This window comes from Ceratotherium simum, chromosome 27 (genome assembly GCF_057802395.1).
Source record: "Ceratotherium simum simum isolate JZ-2026a chromosome 27, ASM5780239v1, whole genome shotgun sequence".
NCBI lineage: Eukaryota > Metazoa > Chordata > Mammalia > Perissodactyla > Rhinocerotidae > Ceratotherium > Ceratotherium simum.
This window is the reverse complement of record NC_141926.1, coordinates 2,646,029-2,659,207: the sequence shown is the minus strand read 5'-3', so window position 1 is coordinate 2,659,207 and position 13,179 is coordinate 2,646,029. Positions and strand designations below refer to the sequence as shown.

General features: G+C 62.3%; 1 protein-coding gene across 3 annotated transcripts in view; it reads left to right on the top strand.

The window, feature by feature from the left end:
- Nucleotides 1-1,108: 1,108 nt before the first annotated feature.
- Nucleotides 1,109-13,179, top strand: part of PFKL (phosphofructokinase, liver type) — a 28,392-nt gene continuing 16,321 nt past the window's right edge. For 2 of the 3 annotated variants that reach the window (XM_004429651.3, XM_087417999.1), the window contains exons 1-5: nucleotides 1,109-1,247; nucleotides 7,396-7,469; nucleotides 10,038-10,115; nucleotides 12,180-12,369; nucleotides 12,987-13,152. In XM_004429651.3, the coding sequence (XP_004429708.1) occupies nucleotides 1,163-1,247; nucleotides 7,396-7,469; nucleotides 10,038-10,115; nucleotides 12,180-12,369; nucleotides 12,987-13,152 (593 nt within the window). In that variant the 5' untranslated portion in view covers nucleotides 1,109-1,162. Of the gene's footprint in view, nucleotides 1,248-7,395; nucleotides 7,470-8,277; nucleotides 8,424-10,037; nucleotides 10,116-12,179; nucleotides 12,370-12,986; nucleotides 13,153-13,179 lie in introns of those variants that run through there. The other variant, XM_087417998.1, reaches the window with a different exon arrangement.

Here is a 13,179-nt window from a genome sequence, read left to right as displayed (position 1 = left end):
TCCCTTTGACCTCCCCGTATTCCCTCTCTCCACAATGGAATCTTCTTAGGCAAATTTTTTATAACATTTTTAAGGAAAATGCGCACATCATAGGTGACCAGCTTGCTGAATTTTTATCAAGCAAACACACCCATGTCACCGCTCAGCTCAAGAAACAGAATGTGTGTCCTGTCCATTCCCACCCCCCTCTGCCCCACCCAGGACAGGATGGGCACTTTCCTCAGAGCCCCTGATGTGGATCCTGGGGACTCTCCCACCAGTGACCAGGCTCCCTGAGGGCAGGGCCAGGGGCTGTTCTGAGGACCCAGCAGGGTCCAGACTCCCCATGTGCCTGGATCAGGGGAGGGGTTCCATCACTCCCGGTGACTGATTGGCTGGCCATCCAAGGTGGAGGCCACTGTCCTGACCCAGGTCCCCACCCTGACATGTTGCCAGCTGTGCAAGAGTTTTCCAAGGGTCCAGCAAATGTTTACTGAAGTAATGAATAAATGAATGCTGCCTGGTTTTCCTCTTAATTCCATTGGGCTCTTAATCAACCAGGCCCCCTCTCAGCAGACCCTCAGCTAAGACCTGAAGGCCCTGCCTGCATGTCCTGAACCAGCGGAAGGGCTCCTGAAATGAACTTCTTGAAAAACAAAGTAAAAATAGACTCGGGCCTAGAATTACAAATTCCCCATAAATCCCTGCCGGCCGGGTAAGCCGCGATTGGCCCAGGCACGTGTCTGTGCGCCCATGCCCCCAGCCTTCTCCTAGGTCCGGTTATAACACGGTCAGAACATTTTTAATGTTCTTGAAAAGCTTTGTTACAGGTTGTCTTTAACGGCACCTGGACGATTCCGAAACGGACCCTTCACAAACGTGACTCCCTTGTTGCACTGAACCGGTTCAGAAACTTAGAAAAGCCGGCACGGGCCAAGGTCGCAGCTCCCCGCTGGGGGGGGGGGGGTGCCGACCCCGCTGTGGTGGCGGTGAGGGGATCCGGGACAGGCGCGCGCGCACTTCCAGAGCGGGGCGCTCTGGGCCCTCGAGCGGCTGCCCCCACCTGCGGCCGGGGCAGCGGTGACCTCACACGTGGCGCCGGGGCGGGGCGCGCGGCGCGGGGCGGGGACGGCGACAGCGGCGCGGCGCGGGCAGGGAGCGAGCGGCCCGTCTCGGCGGCACCATGGCCACTGTGGACCTGGAGAAGCTGCGGATGTCGGGGGCCGGCAAGGCCATCGGCGTGCTGACCAGCGGCGGTGACGCGCAAGGTAGGCAGGGGCGCGGGCCTGTCGCCGGGCGAGTGAGGGGCGGCTGCCCATCCCGGCCGGGCCCCTCTGGGCGAGCCCGCCACCCCTCGTTGGGACCTGGGGGCGAGCGGCCAGCCGGTCATCTTGGGCGCTGCGCCTCCCGTCCCGGTCCCCGTCGCCGGACCCGCCCCACGCGCCCGGGTCGCCGGCGTACGTGCCGCGCACCACGGCCTCCCACCCCGCCCCCGCGCGCCCGGCCGCCGGGGGTGTGTCTGCGCGGCGGTGGCCCGGGGACAGGGAGCCCCTCCTGCCGCCCTCGGCGATCCCGGCGCCCCTTCCCGGTGGCACATGTCGGGAGCCGCGTTTCCTGGAGGCCATGCTGAGCGGAGGTCCCCCAGGCCTGGGCAGGTCCCTGCAGGCCCTGGGAACCAGGCTCTTCCTGGTTCTGGAATGCGACCTAGAGACACCGTCTTTCCTCCAATCCAGAGCCCTCAGAGGCTCATACCTCCTCACCTCCTCCCCATCTAACTTGATCCGGCTGGCAGGGGTGGGGCAGGAGTGGCAGACCTACCCAGAACAGCCCCTCCAGTCTCCTTGTGTTTTGAGGCCTGGGTGGGGAAAAGGACGGGATGGGAGATGCGCTGTCTAGGGGCTTGGGGAGTTTTCTTTAGCTCAGACCTGTTCTCACCCTCCTTGTACAGAGAGGATGGGGCCTCCCCGGGGACCTGGCAGAGCTGGGAGAGTGCCCCACCTGGGGTCTATCCTGGCAGCACCTCTCCTGGCAGCCTGGTCTTGTCCTGCCTGCCTTCTCCAGCGCCTCTGGCCTGGGATGACCAGTGTGGTGCCTGTCATGCTCAGCCATGTGGACACACCACACACCCTGAACCCCGGGAGAGATCTTAGGTAGACCAGGAAGCAGGACTGAGAGAGCGCCAGCACACTCTGGCCTGGGCTGTCTCTTTCTAGGTCAGAAAGTGCAGACACCCATCTCCCCTCCCCGCCTCAGGTCCCTGACCCCCCATTGCTGCTCAGAGGCAGGGAAGAGGTAGGAGGAAGAGGCTTTCACCGCCCAGGAAGGCAGAAAGAATCGGCTGCTGTCTGCAGCCGGCTGTCTGCATCCCCACTGCACAGGGTCCCTCCTGCAGATTCTGGCTGAGCTGTCTGGGCCTGGCTCAGCCGGCAGGTGGTGTGCCCTGCTGCACGCCCGTGCCCGCCCCCCCCCCGCCCCCCGTGGCCAGAGCACTTGCTGCCTGATGCTGGGCAGTGGCAGCTCCCTAGTGCAGGCCCAGTGGGCTGGAGCCGGGGCCAGCAGGCGTGGAGGGTGGTCTTGGCAAAGCATCATCCTGTGAGATCAGCCCGCGGGAAAGGCCCGGTGTATGGGAGGACAGACACAACCTCAGAGGGCTAGACCCACCTCGCCAGAGAGGCAGAGAGGCTGATGGGGCCCTGACTCACATGGCTCGTGTAGGCACAGGGGTCTGCACCCCAGGCTCCTGTCTGCACAATGGAGACAACAGCGCTGGGGAGGGGGGAGGATAAATGGCATGCATTTAGGCAAGGGTACAAAGCCCTGTGAGTGGCATGTCCCTTCCCTCCCCTGACACAGACAGAGGACAGGGCATGGGTGGGAGTGGCTAAAGGGCCGGGGAGGAAGGGGCCCCAGCAGTGAGGGTGCGGCCAGTCTGGGCAGGTGGGCCAGCTGACAGCAAAGCCTGTCTGAGCTGTGGGTCTCCACTTGGCCAGCCTGGCCCTGGTGCCTCACACAGAATGGGCACTGCTTCCCGGACACGGCCGGAGTGTGGCCGTCAGTGCGCCTGCTGGCTGACCATTGGCCGCCTCGCCTTATGCCTCTCTGCAGGTGTCCTCCCTTCCCAAGAGCCCTGGCAGCGCTGGCTTCTCTCTGTGCGCTCTCTCCAGCCTGTAGACGCCCTAATCGTGTAGACGTGGGGTTTTCTGGTTGGGGCTGTGACAGAGGAGGACTCCACAGACTTCCCCAATTTGGGGCTCAGGGCCTATGCTGGGAGGAAGATGCAGGGGCCAGCTGGTACTCTGGGGAGAAGGGAGCCTTTCTGTTTTGTAAGTTCTGAAACCAGTCAGTGGGTGCGCCCCGGGCTGGCTCGCTCTCTTGCCAGTGTTGCTCCGGCGATCCGGCTCCTGGCGGCAGGTGCTCAGGTTGCCTTCGGGGCCCTCTATGTCCTTCCAAATGAAGAGTGACCTTGTAGGGACCTGACGGGGTCCACGTAGCCCCTCCCACGTGTGCCCTCCCGCATCAGCGCTGGGCTGACAGCAGCTGGTGCGTGGGCACCCTTGGTGTGTGCTCTCCTTCCAGATGCTCAAGTCTGCGTTTGTTGGGATGTGTGAAAACCAGCCAGCCTCACAGAGTGGAGGGCCAGACCGAGGTCCTGGTTGGGCTGGCCTTGACTGACTCTGTGACTGGACCCAACCACTTCCCTTGGGCCTCGGTTTCCCCTTCTGTAAACGGGACAGGTGGGGGAGGGGGCAAGACAGGCCACCTGGCAGGTTCCTTCCAGCCAGCCTGGAGGTCATGTCCTCTGCAGGCTCCTGCCTCTCCCTGTTGGCTGGGAGTGTCAGTGAGTTGAGGGAAAGCAGTTGTTCAAGGACATCAGAGGACTTTGTGCAGAATAGCTGGAGATTCATCAAATAGTCTAGCTGGCCCACTGTTTCCACCCCTCAGTCTCGGCCTGGGGCATGCCGCCCAGCTCCTAATCCCTGCAGGGCTGCCCTCTCTGGGTGGATCATTTGGACGTTGACGTCCTGTATTTGCGGGTGAGGGTTTGCCTCCCAGCTCCCCTCTCCGTCTCGTTGTGTCCCAGCCGGGCGCCGTGTCTACAGTCCACCCATGATGAAATGCTGGTCTGCGGGCCCAGTGTTATCACACGCTCCCCACTTTCTTGTATGTTGTGTTTTCCTGGGAGCTAATTGTGATGAAGTCATGTTAGGAACACGTGCATCGACCTCAGACATCAATTTGGTTGCATCATCAGTTTCCTCCAGCAGAAAGTCAGAGGTTGCAGTCTCCCTGGCCCACTGTAGGGGAGCAGAGGGGTGGAGGGGTGCTCCCTCAGCTCCTAGACGCCGCCGCCCTCCTGCCCGCTCTTCTTACTGGGTGGAGCGGGTGGCTGCCGCCCAGGGTTTGTTTTGAGAGAGAAAAGAAGATTAAAGGGCAATTAAAAAGGGCCTTTTAAGAACACAGTTTACACTGAGGTTTAGGGAAATGCACACCCTCAGGCTGCTGTCTCCAGGCAGCGCTACAGTCTTATTCTAAAATTCAAGAGTAATGTGGTCATTGTTCTTCTCCAAGGGCTGAAAAGGTACCTAAACCCTGGGGGCCCTTCGCTCATCTGGGGTCTCAGGACAAGCCCACCAGGCTGGCTAGTGAGATGGCTGTGACCCCGGGGCTGGCCTGTCCAGCAGCACACACAGCCAGGGGTGACCCGAGAGAGCTCTGGTTGGATGGTGGCCTGGGTCCCTGGCCACTGCACCCCCCCGCCCCCAAGCCGGAGCTGTTGGCCTCCATCCTGCCTGCCAGAGGTGGGGCTTGGACCCTGAGCCTGCAGCAGGCCCAAAGTGGCCTTACCCAGCGAAGGCAGCCAGGGGAGGCAGATGCCCGTGGGTGAGGTACCTGGGCTAGCCAAGGCCAGCACCTCAGCCAGGACCTGGGGCCCACTGGGTGGGGCAGTGAAGGAGGGAAGGAAGCTCTGCTGCTATCTGGTCTCCCTCACCACCCCCACCCTGGAAAGGGCAGGAAGGGAAGGAAGCTCTGCTGCTGTCTGGTCTCCCTCACCACTCCCACCCTGGAGAGGGCAGGGAGGGCCGGAGGCTGCAGCCCAGGGACCCACTGACCTCAGGCAGCAGGACTCGCAAGCCTCACATGCGGGTTCCTGGGGCAGCTCAGCTGTCGGGGGTGTGGGAGGCGCTGTCTGGGCTCCTGCCCCCTACCTTCAGCCTCCATAGCCCCCCCTTCACCTGTTTGGGGGACGTGAGACATTTGTGATTTCTTTAGAAATGGGGTTCTCTCGCTAAAGTCAAGTTTGTAAGCTGCGAGGGCGGCCAGCTCAGATCCTGCCGGCCTCTGTGCTCTGCCCGCCCTGACGTCTGGACGCCGCTGTGCCAGGAGCCCCTGGCACTGGACGTGAGGCAGCAAGAGGCCAGCTGCTGGGTAGGGACAAGGCGCTGTGCCCGAAGAGGAGTCCGAAGTGCCCTCACCTGCTGGGACTCCGGCAGGTCCCCTGCCCTCTTTCTGGGACCTTGGTTTCTTGTCTGTGGAATGGGGACAGGGGCGCATGCCCTGTCTGTGTTCGTGGGAGCACCGTGCCCTGAGCTGGGCCGGAGAGGCTCTGCCCGCCGGGCTCTTCCTGAGGTGCTCTGCAGCCCTCGGTGCATCTCTTAGCCTGCTCGCACCCCTGGGCCCCGCCGTCTAGGCTGGAGACCGGGTGAGGCTTGTGTAACCAGGGTAAGGGTCGAGAGTCCTCACATTGGGGTTACCATGTGGACCACAGCCCCTGTGAGGGACCCCGGAAGCGATGGCACTCCTGCAGGATGCCCGAGCAGATAGGCAGTGCCCACCTCTCGCTCAGGGGGACTGGAGGGCAGGGGCTCCTGGTGGCCGTGCTCGGCCACACTCTGCGTTTGTGCCAGCTCCTCCAGGGAAAGGCTTCCACAGCTGGGGACAGCCCACAGGGAGTGTGTGCGCTCCTGGCCGGGACGGCAGGGGAGGAAGGCAGGGGAGCAGGGGGTGGTCCTCGGGGAGACCTAGCAGAGGTCTCCTGTGATCCAGCCCCCAGACCCAGCGTGAGGGGATGGGACCCAGGGCATGTGACTGCGGCTGTCCTTCTTCCTCTCTGAGGACTTGGGGACGGTCCCACCTGCCTCTTTTGGACTCAGCCACTGATGTCTTTTGTGACATGGGCTCTTGGACAGAAGGTTTGAGGCAAATTGCTGACAGCCATGGAGTTCTGGCCTCCTGCTCCCTGAGACTGTCACCCATCCCCAGGCCATGGGGAGTATGGGTGCTAGGCCACTGGGGGTGCCCGCACTGAGGCCACTGAGCAGGGTATTGACCCGGTCCGGAGGCCTGCTCCCTGGGTGGGGCCCCATCCCACCCTCAGAGAGTGGCAGCGGGACCACGATGTGGGACCACTGCTGCTGCTCTGCACACCCGAGGGGCTGACCCCGAGGGCTTCTTTCAGGTTTTGTCTCATGAGCACCTACTGTGTGCCAGGCCCCGAGGATGCAGTGGGGGCCAGAGGCCCCGTGGAGGGGACCTCAAGTGGACACCTTTGCCCTCTGTGGGTCTCCAGACCAACCGTGAAGGAGGGGACTGAGGTTCTTCGGGGCTCAGAGCATTCCCCGCGTGCTGCCCCCTCCCTGCCCCAGGAATGTCCCGCTCTCCAGGAAGCCTATGCTGCAGGGTGGCTGCTAGGGCCAGGGGCCAGGACTGGGGGACAGGGAAGAGAGGTGACCTCCCCCCCGAGCCTGGTGGCTCCCGTGTGCATGTCCAGGCTGGGGGCCAGGACTGTGAGTCCACTCAGCTGCCCTGCCTGAGGCCACCGGACCCCCCAGCACCCCCAGACCCTGGCCCTAGGGGCAGGGCAGACCTGTCCCCTGATGTTTGGGGCCGGAAGGGGCGCTGCCCTCCTCTCCTTGTCTTCCGGAGCCCACCCTTAGGAGCGCCTGGGGTCTGCAGCAGAGCGTGATGGGTCGGCTTTGGAGGTGCTGCCCTCTGTGTCGCATCTGCCCTCTCTTTTTGTGTTGGGGCCAAGCGCCCGATTTGCTCAGATCCTCCAGGTCAGGACCTGCCCTATGGGCCTGAGAGGGTGGGGGCTCCACTGAGCTTCAGAGGCTGTGGGGGAGCATGGGAGTGGATGAGGCCAGAGACGATCTGGAACATTTGCACACACCTGGTCTTCAGGCTCAGGCTGATCAGGCCCAGGTGGGGACTTTCCCGGTGTAACTGGGGGCAGCTTATTTCCGAATGCTTGGAAGCTGAAATGACCTGCTGGGGTTCACCCCGTGCCTGACCCAGCGACCCAGGTGACCCTGGCTGGGCGTTTCGCTCCTGGCTCAGTGCCCCCGAGGTGCAGAGTGGGATGGGTCAGGGTCCCATCACTGCATCTCCACTGACGGTGTCACCCTGACTCCCTCGCAGGTATGAATGCTGCTGTCAGAGCTGTGACACGCATGGGCATTTACGTGGGAGCCAAAGTCTTCCTTATCCACGAGGTAAGGCAGGGGACAGGGCCATGGCCCCCACACTGTGGCTGGGCGGACTGTGCCGGGGCGGGAGCCGTGGGGAGGAGAGAGGTGGAGGGGGAGGGAGGACGGACACCTGGCCCTGTCCCACAGTGGTCATTGGTCCTTGTTCAACCCCTGAGGCCCAGGCCCGGGGGTGGGGTGGCGTGGAGGCTGGTCAGGACATGATGGACCAGAGGCGGCCCGCCCTCCAGCCTGGGTACTTGTGGGTCTGCTGTGTCCCTTGAGAAAGAGGAGGGCGTGGCGGTACAGAGCAGGTCTGGGACCCCCCCACCCCCGTCCCTCCAGACCCGTCCTCCTCCGACCCCCAGCTCTCCTGCCGCTCTTATCACTAAAACCATATCTGAATTACCCAAGTAACAGCAAGCAGCGTCTTGGTGGCAAAGCAACAGAGTGTTGTTGTATTTTGTTCTGGCTGAAGCTGATGCCCCCTTTGCCTCGCCACAGCGCCCCACCAAATCCCCGTTTCAGATTTGGGGCTGACCCTCCAGGCTGGGTATTCACACACACGTGCACACACACGGACACAAGCTGGTGGGTGGAATCCCCTCCCACTGTCCTGTGGTTTGCGGGCAGCGCTGTGTTACACGCCGTGTTGCTTTGTTTTCACTTTTTATGCAGATTGTATCGAACCCCAGCCTGCTCTGCTCTCCCCTGAGCTTCCCTCCTCTTCCTGTGGGCTGTCGTGTCCCTTTGCCCTGCCCCCGGGTTAGGCCGGTCCACACCCATCCCTGGCTGCATGGGGGTGTCTGAATGAGTGGACCCCTCCTTCCCATAGGGCTCTGGACCCTCAGACCAGGCTTGATGGCTGGGACCCTGAGAAGCCCTAGGTCATATTTGAGAAGCAGATCTCCTCAGAGTCTCAGAAGCCTGGCAGGTGGGGCCCACACCCTGATAAGGGTCTACAACCTTCTGGAGGACACGGTGAGATTCTCTAGGGAGTGGCCTAATTTCCCAGACAAGCAGCTTCCAGACAGGGAGGGGTGGGTCTGAGTCCTGGCCCCCAACCCTAGTGTTAGGGTTAAGGTTAGGGTTACACATGTGCCAGGCGTCACCTCCTTGACCCTCAGTTTCTTTTTCTATTAAGTGGGGATACCAATTCCTTCCTCATGGGGTTGTAAGGGCACAAAAGCTAATGTAATGTTGCAAGCTGAAACACTTCACAGCTGACACTGAGAGGGCTCAGTGAATGGGACAGCTTTTATTCACCCAAGAGCCCAAACTGGACCTATGGGCTCAGAGTGGACACATGGAGAGCTGCCGGAAGTGCACTGGGCCTGCAGCCAGTTCTGAGGTTCCCTGGGGGCCTGGCCTCAGGGGTGGGGAGGGAGGGTGCCCAGGTCCCTGTAGGACCGGTGACGGGACAAGCGCTTGTTCCTCCCAAGGGCAGGACGCAGAGCCAAGGTGGGCTCCAGCCCCAGGCAGGAGTGGTGGCTCATCCACTGCCGCTTCTATGGAGGGGCTGGGAGGGCTGCACGGAGGATGTGGCCCAACTCATCTGTGCACGTTAGTGCTGCATCTTCCCACCATTTATAAATGCCCATGTCCTACACGCAGACTGTGTAAGAACTCCTACTACTAGGGAGGGGGCAGGCCACACAATAGAAGAGATGGGCAAGACACTGGAACAGGTGCCTCTCACAGGCTGTCCAGATGGCCATGGCTTATGTCATAGGAAGACAGCATGTGGTCCCCAGGGAAATTCAAGTTAGGACCACTTGCAGGGCTGACACGCTGCCCCCAGGATGAGACTGGCTCTGCCCAGTGCTGTGGGGCTGTGTGCCTGGGAGCCCAGGCCGTGTTGCCAGTGGGCAAGGAGGTGGAACAAGCACGTCCGGGCACCATGTGGCGGTGCCGTGATGGCTTTCACGCACCCAGCAACTCAGGAGCCCTCTCCCAGGAGATGTGCCCCTTCTCAGCAGCCTTACTTCTAATAGCGCCAAACCTGGGACCTCCCAGTGTCCATCAGCGGTGCACGGATCCTAACTGTGGGATGCGCACAGTGGACCCGGGTCAGCAGTGGGCACAGACGTGACAGCACACAGCTCTGTGGGGCCTTGTGGACGCGAGACACAGAGGGGACACCGTGCTGTCATTTCTACATCTAGTTGATGCCCTTAGGACGCAGGACAGCAGGGTCCTCTGGGAGGGGAGGGTCCTGGAAGGGCAGAAGGTGGCTGGGCGCTGGGCTCATCTGTTTCTGATCTGGGCACGGTGACCTGGGCACAGCCCGAGAACACTCATCAGTTGAGCCCCTGTGACATGAATGCTTTGCTGTGTGAGTTACGGTCTACAATAAATAGTCTTGAAAGCCCTGCAGAGGGTGTTCTGGAGGCCCATCTGGGCACCCCGGGCCTTCCCCCTGACAGCACAGGACCATTGGCCGACTCCGGCTTCCTCGCCCACAGCCCTGGGCAGTCAGGACCCTTGGGCCTGCTTCCTGCTGGATGGGGTTTTGGCTGAGGTTCTAAGTGCCCGGCTTCCCTGCTGTCTGGCTGCTGTGGGTGCCCGTCTCACTCCCGTCCCGTCTGGTTCCAGGGCTATGAGGGCCTCGTGGAAGGAGGTGAGAACATCAAGAAGGCCAACTGGCTCAGCGTCTCCAACATCATCCAGCTGGTAAGGCCTGTGGTGGGGAGGCCACTTCCTGCCTGTGAGTGTGGGTGTGCACAGAGAGACACACACACAGACACAGACGCACATACAGACACACACAGAGACACACACAGAGAAACAGAGACACACAGAGACACACACAGACACACGCATAGACACACAGACACACACAGGCATGCACACACCATCCCACTGGGGCTCAGCTCCAGGCTGAGCATGTCATCTGGCAGCCTTGGGGTCATGGGGATATGGGGGCCCCAGGACATATCCACTACAATTCTTCACCCTCAGTTTCCAGCTGGGGGTGAGTGGGGAGGAGAGGACGCTTTGGAAAAGGTCTGCCACGGCTCTGAGGGGCCTCTCTGCCTCCCCCTGGCCTTCCCTTCGTCATCGCCCTGAGCCTCCAGTGACCGAGGCCAGGCGAGACAGTGTCTCCCTCCAACTTGTGGGGGGCGGGGGTGGAGCACTGAGAGGCAGGATTCCTAGGAGAGGTGGTCTGAGCCGGGTCTCTGTGGGGACCCTTGTCCCCCACAGAGCTGGGACCATAGATCAGACACTTGTCACCTGTTTATCCTAGGCCCCAGCTGATGCTACTTATTTAAGCGGCCAGTCATCACCCTGAGCCACAAATGTGTCAGCGGGAGCAGTGGGGGGATGGGTCTGGATCCCAGTGCCTGGTGGCCTGGCGCAGGCCTTGTCCAGGCATGGCCAACCCCACAGGTCCGCCCGCCCCTCCTGCCCAGGGCAGACGTCACCGATGGACCTTGCACCCCCAGGTGCCCGTGGGGTAGAGCTGGTTTGTCGTCCCAGCCCTGGTCAGTCCAGCGGGACTTGGACGAGCCTTGTTCTCGGGCTTCATCAGCCCCATGTCCTCCTGCTGGGGAGCGGTGCCCCCTGACCCCTGTCATGGAGTGGGGCAGTGGCCTCGTCACCGTCCTCCACCCCAGGGGTTCAGGCAGGGCAGCCCTCACACCTCAGGCTGGATCCGGCCATTGTGCTGCTCTGACCCTGTGTCTGAGGATGGCCGTGGCCTCTGTCTGAGTGACCAGCCTGGGGAAGGGGCTTTAGGTCGAGTACCAGGCCGGGATGTGAAGTTGCATAAAAGTCAGGCAGGTGAAGGATGTGGGAAATAGCTGGTGTTTGGGGAGGAGTGAGGAGCCCGGAGCACAGGGGCAGAGGAGGCAGAGGGGACACAGGGGCAGGAAGGGGCAGAGGGGGCAGAAGAGGTTAGGAGTGGCGGAGGGGCAGGAGGGGGCAGGAGGGGTCAAGAGGGGACAGAGGGGGCAAGAGGGGACAGAGGGGGCAGGAGGGGTCAGGAGGGGACAGGAGAGGACAGAGGGGGCAGAAGAGGTTAGGAGTGGCGGAGGGGGCAGGAAGGGGCAGGATGGGCTCCCGGAAGGAAGCCTGGGCCAGGGCAGCTCTGGTTTGCGTTTCTAGGAGGAGCGCTGGGAGCTCCCCCCAGGCGCTGTGCGGGAGGTGAGGGAGGTTTGGGGTCTGCCTCGAGGATGGCCCTTTCGAGCCTGGGGCCTGGGCCCAGCCTGGCAGGTCTCAGGAGCACCACGGTGGGGGACAGGGCACTTTGTTCTCATGGTCTGCGAACAGTGGGCCTGCGGGTGTGCACTGTGGGCAGGGTCCTTGGGGGAGCCCAGAGCTGAAGCTGACCAGGGAGGGGCTGTGTGATCACTGGTCCGAGCTGCCCAAGGCACATCCCTCGGGGCTCAGGGAGCTCCCTGCATTGGTGCCCAGCTTGTGCGCATGTATGTGTGCCTGTAGGTGTGCGCATGTTTGTGCATGCACGAAAACTTGACAGATTTCGGAGCCTGCTCACTCTGTAACCTTGTTTGAACTTCCCAAGCCTGACGAGTGGATGTTCTCCTCATCGTATGTGAGGAGAAAGGCACAAGGAGGTGGGGACACCTGCCCAGGCTTCCAGAAAAGCCCCTGGACTTCTGCCTCTCAGTTCCGTGGGGTCCACCAGTCCCCTCCTGCCCAGTACCAGGGTCCCTGTGGTGCCCTTGAGGGGCCTCTGCCGCCCTGTTGGTCAAGCCTCCTGTCTGCTCCGTGCAGGGCGGCACGGTCATCGGCAGCGCCCGCTGCAAGGCCTTCACCACGCGGGAGGGACGCCTGGCGGCGGCCTACAACCTGGTCCAGCGTGGCATCACTAACCTGTGCGTCATCGGTGGGGACGGCAGCCTCACGGGCGCCAACATCTTCCGCAGCGAGTGGGGCAGCCTGCTGGAGGAGCTGGTGAAGGAAGGTGGGTTGGGACAGAGCAGCTTGGGGTGGGGCCAGCTCAGGGTGGGGACCCGGGGGCCCCCGCACCCACTTTGCCGCTGCAGGGCAGTGGCAACACAAGGACGAGGGGAGGTGGGCCAGGCGCTGTCTGGCTGCTGGCAGGGAGGAGTGGGCCTGGCCCAGCCCAAGGTCAGGTGACCCTGGACGGCTCCAGGAGCTGTAGGACTGGATTTGGCCGGTGGTGAGGAGGTCAGTGTTGGAGCTCGAGGCCTCTGGGGACCCAGCGTCAGGGACCCCGGGCAGTGCCCGGCCTCCTGGTGGTGGACAGCAGTTACCAGGTTAACTCACCGGCACAGTGTTGACAAGTCTCGTTTGTAATTGATTCCCGGACGTGGGTTACAGACTTTGTCACAGTTTGCAGAAGTATAAGAGTTAAAATTGGGAACAAATCAGGCACAGTCCCAAGGTCGCCAATGGGAAAGTGACCTCTTAGCTTCTGTGCTGCTCGTGGGGTCCCCAAGATGAGGGCGCCCTCTCTGAGGTTCTCTCCTGGTCGGGGTGACAAGCCTACACCCGGCATCAGTGGGGGAGCAGGGTCAGGAGGTGGGGCCTCAGCCGGGCCCCCTGCTCTTTGCCCAGGCAAGATCTCGGAGAGCACGGCGCAGACCTACTCACACCTGAACCTCGCTGGGCTGGTGGGCTCCATCGACAACGACTTCTGCGGCACAGACATGACCATCGGCACGGACTCGGCCCTGCACCGCATCATGGAGGTCATCGACGCCATTACCACCACTGCCCAGAGGTGAGCCAGGCCTGCGCCCCGCCGGCT